The sequence below is a fragment of the Octodon degus genome, unplaced genomic scaffold (assembly GCF_000260255.1).
Source record: "Octodon degus isolate 3935 unplaced genomic scaffold, OctDeg1.0 scaffold00052, whole genome shotgun sequence".
NCBI lineage: Eukaryota > Metazoa > Chordata > Mammalia > Rodentia > Octodontidae > Octodon > Octodon degus.
This window is the reverse complement of record NW_004524628.1, coordinates 4,569,280-4,588,073: the sequence shown is the minus strand read 5'-3', so window position 1 is coordinate 4,588,073 and position 18,794 is coordinate 4,569,280. Positions and strand designations below refer to the sequence as shown.

The 18,794-nt window shown below is 41.5% G+C and overlaps 1 protein-coding gene and 1 pseudogene across 3 annotated transcripts in view; both read left to right on the top strand.

The window, feature by feature from the left end:
* The window catches only part of Tmem131 (transmembrane protein 131), a 187,070-nt gene that overhangs the window by 96,244 nt on the left and 72,032 nt on the right, over window positions 1-18,794 (top strand). For all 3 annotated transcript variants that reach the window (XM_004633173.2, XM_023717378.1, XM_023717377.1), the window contains exon 5: window positions 14,395-14,518. In XM_004633173.2, the coding sequence (XP_004633230.1) occupies window positions 14,395-14,518 (124 nt within the window). The remainder of the gene's footprint in view (window positions 1-14,394; window positions 14,519-18,794) is intronic.
* On the top strand, window positions 8,076-9,593 carry LOC105742433 (annotated as a pseudogene).

Sequence of the window (18,794 nt, the reverse complement as noted above, 5' to 3'; positions counted from 1 at the left end):
AATCTGTCATTTTTCTAATCTCTATTTTTTTATCAATGTCTTCTTTAGAAGCAGTTATAAATTCTTTTACTGCAGTGTTTTTTTCAGATTGGGTTTCCTCCCTATGTTTCTGTAGTTGCTTCTTTACTTCAGATGTTATGAGTTCTGAGAATTCTTTTTTTATTTCAGAAAAGAATTGTGCTCTGAGTTCCTCTGTAACTTTCTGCTGTTCCTTAGTTACTATCGACGCTATTAATTCATACATTTGAGCCGAGCTAGTGTCCTCTGCACTTTTTCTGGGTGGGCATTTGGTTTCCTCCATATGTTTCTGCATTTGATTCTTTACTGCGGATGTTATTCATTCAGGGATTTCCTTTTTCATTTCCAATCTGAGTTCCTCTATACCTTTCTGCAGCTCTTTCTTCATTTCAGAAGCCGTTGATTCATTGCTTTCAGCTGTGTGATTCCCAGTTTGTTCTGTTAGTGTCCTCTGCACTTGTTACGGGTGGGCTTATGTTCTGAGATTGCATTTTGTTCCTTCTCATCATTTTGTGTAGCACTGTCTTCTGACCTTTGTTGTAGATCTTTGTTGCTGTTATAACCTTAGCACATACTGAAGTTCAGGTGTAGATCTTCAAAGTTTGGATTTGTCCAACTGTGCCTGGGTTGGGTCTGGCTGCTGTGCTCAGCTCCTTCCCGCTGCTGCCCTTGGGGGTGAACCTGTTTTGCCCCTCTCACAGATTTTCTGCTCCTGGACTAGCTGGGTGGTTCTATCTTCTATACTCTCTGCAGGGATTGCAACTGCAGGGTTTCACCCCAAGTCTGTATGCCAGGCCTGAGCTGAGCTTGGAGGAGACAAGGTGGAGTAGGGGGGAGAGGCAGCTCTCCCACACACTCACTGGGCCTGGGCTAGGACTGGGTCTGGGGGTTCCCGGAACGAGGCAGAAATTCCTACTCGGCGGGCGGGGTTGGGGAGGTGCTACGGAGTGGTTGGGGGCATTCCAAGGGGTAAAAGAGGATCTCACCCACGCTGCGCCTGGGCTGGGACCAATAGTAGGTCCCACTGGTGCAGGGTAGCTGGAAGCTCTCCCACACACTCACCGGGCCTGGGTTAGGACTGGGTCTGGGTCCCCCTTTTTTTTTTAAGGGATGTTAGGTTTTTAATTTCCAATATGAGAACTTTTGCACCAGCGTTTGTTCAAGAAGACCATAGGATTTGTGATAACAGAGCAGTACAAACTGCTGCATATTGATTTGGCCCATCTTCCTATCAAAAGCCGTGTTTAACAGAATGCTGTGTCACTGTTGTTCATGCGTTTTGTCCAGAGGCAGTTACTCAGCTGTGTGCTTGCATTGCAGTGTCATCTTTCTGTGGTGTGGGAAACTGACCATTGACCACAGAATTGCAGTTTATTTCCAAGCTAGCCTCTAATTCATAGCTGCTTCTTCCTGATCCTTTTGAGTCTTGACTCTTCTGAAACATGGACAGTACTGCTTAGTTTTGCTGCAGCACTGTAGAGAGCAGCTGTCACTTGCTCAAGCCTGTTCATCTATAAATACTTTACGGGCCCCTTTGGCCCTCATTCTTTGGCACAGCCCCCAGTGGAAACAAACAGGACCAGCACTGGCAGGTATCTGGAATTTGATTTATTTTTAAATTTTACCTGTCTAGCCAACAAGGTCATACATGCTGCTTACGATAGCAGAATTCTCAGATGATCTGCAGAATGTATGGCCTGTAATGTACCTATACACATTTTCTCCCTGTCTTTCAGTCCACTGCTAATCTAGATGTTGCTGTAAAGGATTCTGAAAGTGTAACTAAGATCCCAAATCAATTGACCTCTTAAGACAGGTTGTCTGCTTGAACATGACCTAGTCCCTGAGCCTTGTAAGCCTGGCTGTGGCAGGCAGAAGCATACGTGTAGAGAGACTTGAAATGCAAGACTTGGTGCAGGGGCATTTCGTTATGCTAGGTTTGGAAACAGAGGGACCTAGTGGCAGAAGACCCAAGAGCAACCTGAATTTCACCGACAACCTAGAAAGGACTTTAAGTTTCACATGAAATCACAATCAATCAACAGTTTGAGGCAGAAACCTTGTGAGACCCTGAGCAAATAAACTATGAAATTATAAGATAATCAGTGGTTATTATTTTAAGGCATTGTTTGTGCTAATTTGTTACATAGCATAGAAAATTAATACACTCTGTATACAAATGAGTTTATACTTTGGCTGTCCAGACCTTCTTGCATCGCTAAAGCAAGAATTAGATAGGCCATTCCTGCACCCTGTGAGCATGTGCCTAGAGGATCCTGCAGTGCCCTTCCTAATACTTTCTCTCTATCCTCCTTACTCCATGCAGACTTCATTGAGCAATGTAAGTATGTGACCCTTCTCCTCTGAGCAAGGACTCACTCATACAGGTGCGACCCAGGGCCTTTTCTCTAAGTACGTAGAAGACAGGGCAAGACCAGCCTCTGCAGCACTGCAAAGCAGGTATTCTTATTCAGCCATTGCTTCTGGCCTTCTGCAACCCAGAATCTCCTCTGCAGCAGACCATCAGCCCATAACCCTGCACAAAAATCCCTCAGAGCACCAGTCTATCTTTTTTTAACTTTCTGCAAAGCTTTATTCCAGAGGGGCTCAGTCCTTCTTGGCAGCTGTCTTCCTCATGGCAGCCAGCACATTGCTCAACTCCTCATGCTTCCTCTTGGTGCAGATGTGCATCCCCACCCTTTTCTTGATGAACTTGAGGGCGCACTTGTCCTTGGAGACCTTGAGCAGCTCCGTGGCGCACTGCCATCATAAGGGGCAAAGCCGCACACCTCCCAGATCATGTCCCGCACAAACTTGGTGTGTTTGCTGAGACATCCATAAGGGTGGCTGTGCCTCAGTTTGCTCACATTCTTAGTCACCTTGTGGCCCTCATTGAGGCTGACAGCCATGGGATAGAGGAGGGCAATGGTTACTCTTCTTCGATAGTTGCTGTGGCAGAAGCTACCCTGCCTTCTTTACCTTAGCAGAGATTGACTACACTGAAGTCACACAGGGAACATAAAGAAACTTGTAGGGTAGTGACTGATTGCCAGTTAGCCTGCAGTCTGTTTAATTTGTAAAAGAGTTACCAGGGATTGAAATCAGGGCTCTTGGCCTGGCCAAATAGCTCAGCGGGTTGGTTTGATCCCTTGGCCTACCATGCGAGCCCTGCCCCTGGGGCATGCTGAGATGGCAGTTGAGACTGGGTGTGGTGGTGCACACACCTGTAATCCTAGCTCTTGGGAGGCTGTAAACAGGCAGATCACTATGAGTCTGATCTAGTAATGAGACCCTGAACACCCTGTAGACCCTTCTCTAAAATAAAAAAAGAAAAGAAATCAAGGTCTTCATAATGATCTACATCCCAGTCTTTTTTTAAAAGTTTTCTATTAGTTTATTTATTTATTTAAAATAAAGTACCTAGCTGGTGAACTTTCAGCACATAAGGAGGAGCTTTTAATTTCTGTACATGGTTGCACTACTTATACTTTTATACAAAGCTTGGGGAACAAATTTTTTTATCTTCTGTACTGTACTTTATTTATACAGCTTCCTCCTGCAGCATCATGACCATAGTTCAAGGTCCATCTGGGCCTGTACTTGCTTTCCTGCTCCCTGGGTCTGTGTCCCCATCCGAGATCCATGAGCCAATTGGTTAAGAGGTACAGTCTGTACCAAAAGTGAGAGGATCTCCGCAGGCTGGATGCTTTGTAGTTTGAGTTTGGAGGACACTTGATTTCCTGCTCCCTAACCCCATGTGTATCTCTCTAAGAGAGGCATTAGCTCTCTGTCACTGCCTCAGGACCTAAGCCCTGCTTTCCCTTCTCTCACCTGGGGCTACACCCTTAAACCATGAAATTATTATGGACCTCATGTTGGCTAGGTTGTAAGTCTGGGTTTCAGCCAGGTTTTTATTTTCTCTACGTAAAGCAGAGAAACATTTTGGGAATTCCCAGCTCTCAGGGAAGTCTCTGGGCACAGCCTTCTATGACTGCTGCTACATCACAGTCAGTAGCCCTCAGCTGGAAAACTTGACAGCATCTTCTCTTCTGCACAACTTTCTCCTGCAAAGTAATGGCAGCTGCAGCTTTCAGGAAACATGGCTAGGTTTAGGCTTTAGACGCATCAGAACACAGCCAACCTCAAGACAGCAAGACTTCATGTTGGCATTTTCATGAAATGAAACTCTGAAATGCCATGTAAAGTAAAGCAGTGCCAACTGTTACAGAAACGTTAAGAAAAATTCACCACATATTTACAAGAGACAGTGAAGATTCTTTGATAATTGTTAGATGCTGTGCATGTGCTTTTAGGCAGTATGGAAAGAAAAGTTATTCTATTCTAAAGAAAATAGAAAATATTGAGTCCAAAATTTAACTGCAGATGAAGCTACCGAGAAAATAGGGTTCGGTTGGTTTTACTTTGGTTTACACAATTCAGAAGACGAAAATCAAGTGAGGTATGTGACTGTATGAAGAATCAGGTTGACTGCATAAAATTCTGGCCCATTTTTGATTTGGGAGTTTTCTCAAATGAAAGATGATAAAGTTGTAATAAGGAAGTTAGGCTTAAAATGAAACAGGATAAAATGCTACTTGAACAGTTAGCTACACTTAGAGTTTATCATAATAATTATCTAATGATAATTATTCACTGATATTCCATTCACTAATAACTCCTTTTATAAATAGTATTTGCATACTTTTCAAATGGAGAATATCAGGATGCATAGTACTGAAGAGATTTGGTGCTTAGATAACTATAAAGTAGCATTATTTTAATGTTGGCCTTAACTGTAGTTCCTCAGCAAACTCCTTTCAGATTGACTTTAAGGAAGTAGCTTATATAGCAAAGCCATCTTTATTGACATCTGGTTATTCTAATGTTTAAAAAAGACTACAAATGTTTCATTCCATTTTTATATGGTTATACCTCACTTTTGCCTCTTTTTCCTTTTGTGTGTGAAATATATACACACTGAACAAGGTATGAAACATATTTGTAGCTTTGCTTCCATTTCACAGCTTAAGAAATGGAACACTTGGCAGCACCTAGACACCATTCTGTACTGCTTCCTGAACCGTCATTTTCTCCTCAGAGCTAACTACTGTGCTGAATTTTTATAGCCATTTCTTGATTTTCTTTACAGGTCTATCTATGCATACAACCCTAAATAGTGTATTAGTTTTGTCTGGTTTTGGACTAACATGCCTAGGTTTTTATATTGAAGCCCTTCAAACCTCTAAAAAAAGAGAAAAGATAAAAAAATGGTTCTTGCATAACTTGTTAGCATTGTAACTGTGTGTGCCAACAGACTGCCCTTCTTGTATGATGTGTACTCAGTCCAAACCTTCACTTTATTTTCAGTGGACTTTAGATCTTGGTAAGATAGAAACTCGTCCCTCAGACAGCACTCTCCAAAGTCAAAACTTTGAGCATACAACCCAGTCTTCTTTCTCCTCCTCAGGAGAACCCAAGATTTGGGAGGGTTTTTTCCCACCTCATTGTGCTATAATGCCAGTAGTAGCAGTTCTTTTTTTTTTTTTTTTTTTTTTCTTTTCAAAGTTTTATTGATAAACATATAGCAATGAGACAGTTTCAAATCAAATCAAAAGTATAGTTTCAACAAATAATACACTGCATATATTCTTCTTAGTGGTTAATTGCTGTACAAGATGCAGACTTGTGATCCTACTTACAAACACCATTAGAAAAAATCATTCTATTCATTAAGAAAATGCAACTATATATCTATCCCAACCACTTTCAATACACAGATACAAAATGGACATTCATAGTTATACCCCATTTTTTTTAAGTTCCATTATTGTATATTATAGGTGTGTAAACTCAGCAAAATATTCTAAAAGAGTCCAGTAGCCCATAATAGCATTGGGTCTTCTGTTTAACTGGCAATGTCAGAAATTATTGACCTGAGTCCCCCACAGCTCAACATAACAGCATAGCTTTACTTCCTATATTTCGTCTTCATACTTTTCTACTGGATGGTTAAGACCAAGGTAAAGCAGAACCTGTGCAACAAGAGTTGTAGCTTTTTGATCTGAGGTCAGTGAAATGCCCTCAGGATTTATGCTGAGATCCTGTACCTCAGATTGTAGAACCTTTATCAGTGCAGCCATGTGGATGAGTCACGGCCATTGCTTGGCCAGTGTGCTTTCTGTGAAAGCCTGAGAGAGTGTCTTCTCTCCATGTGACTCTCCTTAGGCACACTCTACATTATCGATCACTTTCTTCTTTAGCCCCATAATATTCTTGATCAGAAAATTTGGGACACTACCGAGGTACATGACGTTACAGTACAAGTTCTCATATGTCCTGAGAGTAGTAGCAGTTCTGGAGCATTGGTGTTACAGATTTTTCTACCAGCTTTAATGTGGCTGGTTTTTGTATTCAGCTGTGGTAAAATAGCCTCATAGCTAGTTCCTAGATTTCTCATGGAAGTTTTATGTTGCTTGTTAACTTGGTGTCTCAGTGGGAGAAGGTAGCCTAGGTCTTCCTATTCTATCATCTGGCTAGCATCTCCACCAACCCCACTGTCATCTTTTTTTCATAAGTAAAGTTTTATTGGAACAAAGCCATGCCCACTCATTTATATTTTGTCTATAGAAATAAGAAATAGAAAAGCTTAGTAGAAGTTTATAACAAGTAATGAGTTTTTATTAGTTACCAGATGCTTCCCAGGGAGCAAGCCTTGGCACACTTAGCTTTACTGATAAATTCTAGCACCATTCACTAAATCTTCCAAAGAATAGAAGGAGGAACATGTTCTGACTCCATTTTGGTATTACCCTGATAACAGAAATAGAAAAGCTTGTACAAGAAAACCAAAACCACTGTACACAAAGGCTTCTTGTAAACATAGGTGCAAAAATCCACCATGATGCTGGTATGATGGTGTATGTCTGTAGTCCCAGTAATCTGGGAGGCTGAGGCAGGAGGATCTCAAATTTCATCCAACCCTGGGCAACTCAGTGAGACCTTGTTTCAAAATAAAAAGTTAATTAAAAGGGGGTGGGCATGTAGCCCAGTCCAAAGTCACATTGAGTTCAATCCCCAACAACACAAAAAAACGAGAGGAAAGAAAGGGGAAAGAAAAGCCTCCACAAATTACCAACAAACAGAATCTAGCAACATATAAAAATGATTATACACTGTAATTCTATAAATCAACAAGAACCCTAAAAACTGTTGTGCATTCTTAAGGCAAGACTTTTGGGAAGTGATTGAATTGTGGGTTAGGAGTTCCTGTTGGAAGGTGGGAATCTGGTCAGAAGAGACAGGTCACTGGGGCATGACTTGGCAGGTTGTCCCTCGTCTCTGGCTCCTCTCTTTACTCTCTCTGCTGCCTGGCTCCCCTAATGGGAGCAAGAGTTCCTCTGCTGTGCCCCGCACCATGCCGTTTCTGCATTTGCACCTACCAGCCATGACTAAAACTGAGTTACGAGTAAGCCTTTCTTCCTTTTAAGTTGTAAGTGTATTATGGTATCAGGTATTATGTCTCAGCAACAGAAAAGTGATGGAGATGTTCCCCCCTGACTAAGTGGAATTGATAGCCAGAATGCAAAGTTAGTGTAACATTTGAAAAATCAGTTAATATGCTGTGCCATGTTGATAGCACAGTCATATCAATAAGCACAGCAAAAGCATTTACAAAGATATACAGAATTCTTTTATGATAATTTTCAACAAACTAGGAATAGAAGCAAATGACCTCACCTATAAAAATCCCAAGGCTGGCATACTTAATAGTGAACAAATGAAAACTTTCCACCAGTAGCAAGACAGGGATGTCCATTCTTACCATTTCTCATCACAGTTATGCTCCAGATCTGACTGAGGCAATGAGATGAGAAAAAGAAACGAAAGGCACCCAGATGAGAAAAGAAGAAATAAAATCATCTTTATTTATAAGTCATGTGCTTTAGTGTATAATTGTAAGGTAACCACTTAAAATATATATAATACGAAAGCTATTAGAAGTCATGAGAGGAGGGACTTATAAAGAGGGTATGGGCGGGTAAGACGGCAGCACCGCCATGCAGTCCAAACGCCAATGTGTGCAGTGGTGCAAGAGGGTGAATCCTGAAAATAAGGCGGCCCTGGAGGCGCGGGTCAGGGAGACGGGCGTCCTCCTAGTGCAAGTGACCGGGCAGAGGAAGTGTGGCAGGCCATCCCCAGGCCGGGTGGGCAGCCCGCCGCCAGCTGGCTCAAGATGGCTGCCCCAGGACATGTCCAAGCACCAGCTGATCCCACTCTTCCAGCGTGTGGGCCGGCTTTACCAGTTTCACCTGATGATGACCTTCGGCAGCCTGAACCGCAGCTTCCCCTATGCCCACTACCGCTCGCCGCGCAGCGCACAGGCTGCCCATCGCCACGCTGCGCAACCACCCTCTGCGGCCCTCGTGCCCACTCGTCTTCTGCTATAGCAACGAGAAGTGCGAGCTGAGCGTGAACTGGCTGCCGCTGGGTGTGACCCACAACATGCTGCTGCTGGCGTTGCAGCCCCTGGGGCCTGGCCTGCAGGAGGCGCAGCTGCTGCCCAGGCCAGCCCACAGCCCACGCAGATAGCGCTGCTCAAATTCAGCTCGCACTGCGCCACCGCCATGGCCAAAAAGGCCCTAGTAGAAGGTCACTCACTCCTCTATGGAGAACAGGGGGCTGTGGAGTGGCTTAAGCCAGACCTAAAACAGCGGCTCCACCAGCAGCTTGTAGGTCCTTCACTTTGGTGCCTACAGTCAGATGGCAGCCAACTGGTCCTGGCCAGGGGCAAGCTGGGGTACCAAGGTGCTCGGGCTGCTCTGCAGCTGCTGTGCCAGTGCATGAAGCTGGGCAGCCCAGTGTTTTGTTTTGTTTTGTTTTGTTTTGTTTTGTTTTGTTTTGTTTTGTTTTGTTTTTTGGCAGAACCAGGGATTTAACTCAGGCCCTTGCTCTTGCCAGGCAATCGTTCATTCCACTGAGCCATCTCCCCAGCCCCAGCCCAGTATTCTTAACCAAATGTTTGGGTGCAGGACCTGCTGCCTGGCACTGCTTCTGGTACCATGTAGTGATTCCTGGGCATCCAGTACCTTTTTAACAGCCTCATCTGGGTCGTGCTGGCCATAGATGGGCAGGATGCGCATGAGGTGGCCAAGAATGCTGTGTCTGCATGCCTGCTGGAGGCACTGAGTGAATCTGCCGGTGGTCTCATGGTTTTCAGGAGCTGAGGCAGGTTCTGTGGTTATGCAGTGATGCCTGCCTCTCCCCACAGGCAGCCTGAACTGTAGGCAGGGCCTGTGTCAGCCTTCAGCCCAGCAGGCCTGGGCAGCAGCTAGCTGATTCTCAGAGGGGGTGTGGGGCAGGGCCCAAGTAACATCTAAGGACTGCTCAGATTTGGCTTAAGTTCTGGTGAGGTACCTTGCCCTTCCACCTTGAACCCAGCGTCTCACCGACTCCAGTCTGGTTTCTCTTTGGCCATTCCCTATACAACAGAATACCGTATCACCCCCTCTCCCTTACTCCCAAACTTAGCATGAATCTTTGTTTTTATTTGGGGGACTGGCAGAGCCAGAGGGTCAATTTATGCTCTTCTACTCCACGTTACCCTTCTGATTTTGGTTCGTATATGGTTTTGAACTTTTCTATGCTGGTTGTATTTATATTAAACTCCTAGTTCATATACAAAAAAAAAAAAAAAAAAAAAAAAAAAAAAAGGAGAAGTAATAAGCAAAAGGGCCAAATAGCTCAGTGGATTAAGGCACCTGTAAGCAGATGGCGATTGAGACTGGGCATGGTGACACATGCCTGTAATCCCAGCTTTTGGGAGACTGTAAATAGGCAGGTCACTATGAGCCCGATATAGTGGTGAGACCCTAAATACCCTGTAGATTCTTCCCTAAAATACAAAAAAAAAAAAGGTAATAAGCAAGTTTAGTAGGGTTACAGAATACAAGGTCGTTATAAAAAAAAACCTTCTCTACATTAGCAGTGAACAACCATAAAATGAGAAAACAGTTCCATTTACAGTAATATCAAAAAGAATAAAATACTTAAATATAAATTTGACAGTAGTATAAAACTTGTGTACTGAAAACTACATGTCATTACCAAGAGAAATGAAAAAGCCATCCATGTTTATAGATAATAAGACACACATTAAGATTACAGTTGCCATAAATTGATCTATGAATGTAACTCAGTCCCCATAAAAATGTCTACTGTCTCTTATTGTAGAAATTGACAACCTGATCTTAAATCACATGAAAAAAAAGGGATTCAGAAAAGCCAAAACATTATTTAAAAGGAAAATGAAGTTAGATAACTCCCAAATGCAAAAACTTTCTACAAATCAACAGTATTCAAGACACTGTCATACTGCCATTAGACTAATTATGTAGGTAAGTTGAAAAGAGTTTAGGTCCTAGAAATAAACCCTTACAATTTTGCCAGCTGACTTTGACAGTGGTACTGTCATGAGAAGCTGGGTCCTGATGCAGCCAGGAACCCACTTCTTGTTCCTTAGTCTTCAGTTCTTTGTGCTTTTGATGATAGATGTCAGGCAAGACACTTAGGTGACCATGCAGAAAAATAGGAAGAGTTTATTGTAAAGCAGAGACACAGAGATCTTCATTTCTTCATGCGAGAAAGCTGGCACTGTCCCAAAGACATCTGCACTCTTTTTTAAGTTTGGATATATTTTTAAGCACACAGTTCCCTTTGGGATTTAGGGAACCATGATGATTTGGGTGCTTACTGCCATTTTTCTTAGAGGTTGCTTTGGAAGAGAACTGATATCTCAAAAAAAATCTTCCTTTTTTGTGTGTGGGTGGTTAATGTTCCCTTGAGGACCTTGGTCATATTAGAAACTTAGTAAAAGTAAGTTCTGATCAGATCTCAGCCTAAGGAGGAAGGAGTTTTAAAGAATGTTCTCCTTTCTGATATCATTGGATGTAGGCCATGGCATCCAGTAATATCATATGCCTTGTTTGGAGCTGTCCAAGTGACAAGGAATAGTAAGGAATGTGTACATTATGTAACCTTAAAATGTCATTGTGCTCTGTGGGATCACTTTGGGGCTGAGACCTAACAAATTTGTGGTGATATGAAGCTTTTTTCATCTAGCTGTAACTAGCAAAGCAAGCTATTTTGGACTGCCTTGCACCCCATACCCTTAGGCCCACTAATGCCTGTCTACCTTTCTAATAGTACCAAGACAATTTAATGGCAAAAGTCTTTGCAACAGATGGTGCTGGGACAACTTGATATCCACATATAAAAGAATTAAATTGGATCTCTGTCTCACACTATATACAAAAATTAATTCACAATGTATCAGAGCTTACAAAATGTTAATGTAGGGCTTGTGAGATAGCTCTGCGAACTAAGTACCTGTTTTGGCAAGTGCAGGGACCAGGGTTGCGTCCCCAGTCCTGCATGCCATGCTGGCCCCACCCCAGGGTGCACTGAACTGACAACTGAGTCCAGGCATGGTGGTGTGCACCTATAATCCCAGCACTAGGAGGCTGAAAACAGTAAGATCACTATGAGTCCAATATGAGCTACGTAGTGAGACCCTGTACCAAATACATACATGAAAAAGAAATTAAAATGTTAATGTAAGGAAGCTAAACTACAAATCATTATATATCATCATTACCATGGATTATGCAGTGGTTTTGTTTTTTTTAGCAGAAATCAAGAAGTACAAGTGACAAAAGACAAATTATATATATTGGACTATATAACAAAATATACTCCATATGATATCATGGGGGAATTAAAAAGACAAGGATATTTGCAAATCATGTATCTCATCCAAGATGTGTGGGCCTGGCCAAGTCTATTGGTAAAAAAATGGGTGTCTTAGTTACTCTTCTCTTGTTGCTGGGACAAATACCCAACACTCAAAATAAAGGAAGGAAAGGTTTATTTAGCTCACAGTTACTGGAGGTTTCAGTCCATACTCAGCTGGCTCCAAGGCAGAGGGCAACCTTTCATGGTGGTGGCAAAGAGCAAGAGAGAAAGGGATGTGTAGCAGAGGCTCTAGCAGCTAGCTTCTTTTTTCACCTTACATTGAAATGCAAATTACCTGCCCCAGGGCAGGTGCCACATCCACACCAACAGTAATCAATCACAAACTCCACAAGCTGCCCCAAGACCTCATGAGGCTTTGGGAGGACAACTAGACACAAACCATAACAATGGGGAAATAAAATCCTCTTGCAGGTAGTCATAAAATTGGAAATGCTATGTAAATATGAGCTAATGTCTTATAATGTATGTTAAGAAAGGACAGAAGACCAAGCCTTGATCTTGGTCTCACCTTATGAATTTTAAGAGAGATTATCTCATAAGTGGAGACTCCCAGTTCTGTAAATACACATAAAACTTTCAGTTGTTCCATGTCTGTCACCACTCTACCTGAAACAGCACCTAGGCAGTAACGTTGTTGGGCAGATGTGTCTTCTTATGTTCTAACCCACTAGCCCCTGGACTTTGGAAGACCAGGGAGAGGTGTTAGAGGAGAGCATGCTCAGGGGCAGCCAGGCAGGCACCAGCTCATTGCTTGCCACCCTTTCTTCTGTTGGGGGTTGAGGAGCAGGTTCTGTTTACCTCAGGGCAAACAGTGAAAGAAGAGAAGAGTATATCGATTGGAAGCCTTCCTGTACCCTACCTTCTCACAATCTCTCAATTCCCCCTCACCTGGCAGTTCAGGGCAGACGTCAGTGTCCCCAAGAATTTCTCACTGAGGGATACTGTTTCTTGGAATCTGTATCTGCCTCTAACTTACAAATTTTTTCAGCATTTTTGGTGGATTAGGTGAAAATAGCAAGAAGAGCCAGCATTTACTGATTCACCATCCTTTGAAGAACCCAAACTCCTGATTCATTTTCTTAAATTAGCAAAAGTTGTCAGCTCTCTAGTCACTGTTCTGTCAACTTTCCAAAGTGGTAAGTTAGAAGCAATCAAAGGGCAAAGTTGAAGAAATAAAAGCACAGTGGGTACATGTGAAACCCAGTTCTGACTCTGTTTTTAGCTGCTTAGCATTTAGGGTTTAAGCATGGATCTTAAACTTGAACTATAAAACACAAAATCTGGAAAAGCAGCAACTGAAATGGTTTATAAGAAGAAAGACTTTATGAAAGAAGTGTGTGTTTAAATTAGAAAATAAAATTTTGGAAGATAAGATAGAAAACACAGCAGAGACATGGGGGTCATGCATATGGAACTCACCTGACTTGAGTAGAAGTTTAGGTTGTGAAAACCTAGGGAGTTACTTCTGTAGGTTGAGTAACATCAGATTAGGGAGAACCTCAATAATAGTGAGAGGGAGGGGGAGGAAGAGGAAGAAGGGAGAAAGTGAGCATACAGGTACACTCTTACCACATCCCTGCTGTCATGCTGAGTAATATGGGCAGGACACTGTATAAGATTTGTCTTGCCTCAAGGTACTGATAATGATGGAAAAAAGACTGACATCAGTGAAATTATTAGATAGCACTAAAGAAAACTGTAATTTACATACCAAATTCTCTGATGTTACAGAAGTTAGGAAACCTGTACACAAGATTAGCTACAAAAGTACTAAGCAGACTTCATGATAAGGTTTTGCTTTTAAGACAGTCTATAACATGAATTCTGAGAGGAACGTTAAAATGGATCTGCAAACCATTGAGGGTGTGTGTAATGCTGCTCCATTCAGAGGTTAGTGCTGGTGCTTAGGTTATGGACTAGACTCAGATGGCCTTGATTCAAATCCAGGTTCAAACTATGATTTTTGGGCAAATTAATTAACTTTTTGTGCCACAGTATCCCCATCTATAAAATGAGGATAGTAAAAATCCCTAATTCACAGGATCCCTTCCTATGATTTTGCCACTCAGTTTCTCCTCTTACATGGAAGAGCACAGTCAGTGGGACTTGAGAAGAGGACATGATGGATATTTAATAAGAATTCAGAATGGTATCAGAGAAAAGACTGTGTGAGGCTCTTTTGTTCCCTGCCTGCTTCCTCAGTAGATTTTAAACTTCTTTGGCCTGAGACTGGCTTCGTTACTTCAGAGCACTAGATAACATTCATTGAGTAACACAATTATTTTTGTGTATGATTTTATATAATGTCCAATTTGATAAATCTTCAATTCAGATATGAACTTCGAGTGATTTTGCTGTTGCTGTTTACTGTGATGGAGAGCAGACACAGGGCTTCATGCTAGGCAGGTAGGCTGCCACTGAAATACATAGGCTGCCACTGAAATACATCGTTAGCCCTGTTTTTGGTGGGTTTTTTGGTTTTTTTTTTTTTAACAGCTAGTAATTTTCTCAACAACTAAAATTATCTTTGACATATTTGTGACAATTTTCTTTTTGTTCTTACAGGCCAGTTGGAATGCCAAAAATGGAAAAAGTCTACTTACATAATCCTAGTTCTGAAGAAACTATTACCTTAGTATCAATATCTGCTACAACATCTCATTTCCATGCATCATTTTTTCAAAATAGGGTAAGTACCTCTCTTAAAAATTACTTCTTCAGGACCGGGGAGATAGCTCAGTAGAACAAGCACTTGCCTGGAAAATGCAAGGGCCTGAGTTCAATCCCTGGTTCTGCTATATATATATATATTCTTTTGAAATTGAAATTTTTCTTGAATTTTTATTGGTGAATAATTTTATTTTGCTACAATCAGAATCTAGTTTGAATGTTTACCTTTTCTAGATTTCAGTTTGTCCCATTTCCTAAGAATTACTACTTCTACATATTGTTCTTCTCAGTGTGGTACACCGTAACAGATGTGCTAGGGACCTTAAGCACAGCACTGTGGAAAAAGCACAGCATTCTGACATTCTAATTATAAGCAAACTCCTTGACATTGTATTACTTTGCTCTTGCTGCATAATGAATCACCACAACTTGGTGACCTAAGACAACACTGGCTTAGCAACACACAATTGATGAGTTGTAAGCCCAGCAGAGTGTTTCCTCTGTGTATAATACTGTGAGATTCAGGTGGCACATGCTTGTCAGGGAAAATCCCCTTCCAAACTCATTCATGTTATTACAGAATGAAGTTCCCTGTGGTTGTAGAACTGAAGCTCCAATTTTATTTGCTGACTGTCGGCCCTGCCCACTCTGAGCTCACTCTTCATGGGGCTGCTCCATCCCTGAGCCAGCAAGCCAGGCATCCTTCTCCCTTGTGCTTCATCTTTCTCCAGCTTCCTCTCTGCCATCCTCAGCCCAAACTGCTTTTAAAGGCTCACGAGCCTGGATTAGGACTCTGAGTGGTCTCCCTTTCTGTGTTTTGTTCTCTGATTTTTGTAGTACTGTTTATTGAACTCATGGCCTTGCACATGCTAGGCAAGTGCTATCTCTTGCTTCGTCCCCAGCCCATGGTCTCTCTTTTTATTAACTTAGAGTCCACTGACTCCTAACCCTAGTTATACCTATAAAATCTCTTTTACTGTGTAGTGTCTCATCAGAGTCATTGTCTCAGAAATTCAGCCAGGAAGGGCATGGGTCATATTAGAGTTCTGCCTACCAGAAGTATCTTCTAAAATTTTACTTGTAACTTTTGTAGGTAGTTGGAAACTTGTTATGAAAAAGGAAATTTTTTCTGACAAAAGAATAAAATTGGATCTTAAGTAAATTTTGAAATTGAAAGAATACATTACCCCTTCTTGTGTAAATTTCCAAAGTAATTAACAAAATACCATAAGGGAAGTAAGTGAAAGGTGGAACCTAATTTCATCTTTGTAGGATTTTTACTGAATCCTTTGAAGGGATGTAACTAAAGAACACAGAAAGAACTTTTTAAGCATACATGATACTGATTACTGTACTAATTTTATATCAGTTATTTAAATGTTTACGTTTTTCCTTTCTAAATTCCTGTGTCATCATATATTAGTGTTAGGTAGCAACTTCTAAGATAAAAAAAATTGATATAATGTTGCCTTTTATTCCTTTAAAAGTAAAGGAAAGACTAATAAGTCAGTTTGTTTTTGGTAATTAAATTTTAATTTTTTGTAGTTCTCTTAAGAAATATTTCTTTTCTAAAATATTTATTATCTTTCCTTTATGTTATTCTTCGTTTCCTAAAAGATATGTTTTCATTTTGTGTGAGTGCACTACTGGTCTCAATAGATACTCCAAAAGGGACCTGTGTATAAAGATGAAACACTGAGGCTCCAGGGGTTTGCCCTGGTCCTGGAGTTATTTATGAAAACCAAGGTCAAGGTCTTCCCAGTGACTTGTATCATATTTCACTGCAGTGGCTCATGTGTGGGCAGCCTATATAGAGTACTTTTATATAAGTGGAACTGCCCATCTTTCACTCATGCCCATGTGCAGAGACATGTTGGAATAGAGATGGTATAATGGAGACAGCTCAGAAATAGCTCATAACTACAGTACACATTTTATTTTAAACTTTTAACTCATTTTACTAGTTCAAGGAATATTTTGTTTTTTTTTTTTTTTTTTGTTTTGTTTTGTTTTTTTGGCGGAACCGGGGATCGAACTCAGGCCCTTGCACTTGCCAGGGAAGTGCTTATTCCACTGAGCCATCTCCCCGGCTCAAGGAATATTTTGATGTTCCTCAACAAGCCAAGTTCACCTGGCTAAAGGCCAAGGTTTTCACTTTTTTTTGTTGTTGTTGTTCCTCGAATGGCTTCAGGGCACTTTTGGCCAGCGGGAGAGTTGTGAGGTTCGAACTCCAGCAACCTGAGGCTGAGAGTTTTGTGGAAGCAGCCACTTCAAGGCCTGAGCTAGGGTCATGCCCTCTTTTTTTTTTTTTTTTTAACTGCTATCACAATACAGAGGGAACCAAAGTTGCAAACAGGGATTCTTTTTTTGTTTCTTTTTTGTTGCGGAACCGGGGATTGAACTCAGGCCCTTGCGCTTGCCAGGGAAGCATTTATTCCACTGAGCCATCTCCCCGACCCCAACAAAAAGGAATTCTTGCTGGGCTAGAAAAATAATGCAGAGGAGAGGAACCTCTCTGAAGAGATCAGCCCCACGTGGCTCCAGTCCATGGAGTGGAAGTCCAGGTTTGCCTCTGAATTCTCAAGGAGAGTCAGAATTTTTTATGTATCTCCACATTTTTGCACAATAAAAATTAATTCAGTTTTAGGCATTGTGGCCTGAACAGCACAACCTAATGAGCACTGGTTTGACATTTCTGAACTAGACTCTCCCAGACACCCACTTCTACAGATAAACTTTATGCAAAGAAAAGTCATTTTTAAAATTTTTTTAAAGATAAGCTAAAGGGGCCGGGGAGATAGCTTAGTGCAATAAGCGCTTCCCTGGCAAGCACAAGGGCTTGAGTTCAATCCCCAGTTCCGCCAAAAAAAATAAAAATATAAATAAATAAATAAATAAATAAAAATAAAGATAAGCTAAATTTGTATTTAATCAAATGAGTTAAAAGCAAGTATTTTTCTGTTGTCTGGAGGTGGGATTAAACAATAAAAATGATTATATGTGTCAAGGTGTACATTTAGATTAACTCCACTTATCTTTAAAGGAATGGAAAATCTATGCTTATTATTCTTTCTTCCTTTGTGTTTCCACCTCTTTTCTGTATTATAAAACATTGATTCCAAAAGTTAGGTAGAAGGGACAGAGAGAATTAATTTGGGGGGAAAGAGATAATCTTACTTCCCCTCCACTTCAGTATCAGGCGTACAGCAGGAGCCTCTGGGGAAGAGAGAGTGTCCAGGAGAGGATGCACTTAAGCGCCTCCATCAGAATCCCTGGTCAGATTGTATTTCTTTCTTCTTCTTTTTTTTTTTTTTTTCCTCTCCTTTTTTTTTTCTTTATGTATTTGGTACAGGGTCTTACTATGTAGCTTGGGCTCGTAGTGATTCTCCTGTTTTCAGCCTCTCCAGTGCTGGAATTACAGGCAAGCACCACCACACCCAGACTCAGTTGCAGGCTCAGTATGCCCTGGGGGCAGGGCTGACAGGGCATGCGGGACCAGGGATCAAACTGCTGGTCCAAAGCAGAGTCTGCTGAGCTATCTCACTGGCCCAGATCATATTTCTTTAACAAAAAAAAATTTTCTGAGGGCCAGCCAGATAGCTCAGCAGACTAAAGCGCCTGTTCAGGCAGAACACAGCGGAGAGGATTCAATCCCCAGCATGCTGTGCCAGCCCCACCCCTAGGGTTTACTGAAATAGGGATTGAGACTGGGTATGGTGGCGCACCTGTAATCCCAGTACTTGGGACGCTGAAAACAGGAGGATCACTACAAGTCTGATCTATGTAGTGAGACCCTGTAGTCCCTGGAAGACCCTGTACTAAATACATTTTTAAAAAAGGGTTTTCTGTAATTTTTTTTTAAATTATTAACTGATATCATCTCTACATTAACTAGTAGGAAGTACAGAAAAAGAATATTATTTAAAAGACTAGCTTTACAGTTATATTTATATATGTATATATATACTAATAATCTTCATGTTAAAAGTTTTGACTTTGAAGACTATCTGAAAATCAAGAACATAGTAGTAAAGGAGATGTAAGGCCAGTAAGACAGTTCAGCGGTCTAAAGCACCTGCTTAGGCAAGCTTAAGTAAGCACTCAGGGGCTGCAGTTTGATGTCTCACACCACATGCCATGCCAGCCCTGCCCCAGGGTAGACTGAGCTAGCCACAAAAAAAAAAAAAAATTAAAAAAGTAAAGGAGGGCTGGAGAGATGGCTCAGTGGTCTAAAGCACCTACTTAGAACAAGCTTGGCAAAGCATCAGGGACCGCGGTTCAATCCCCCAGCACCA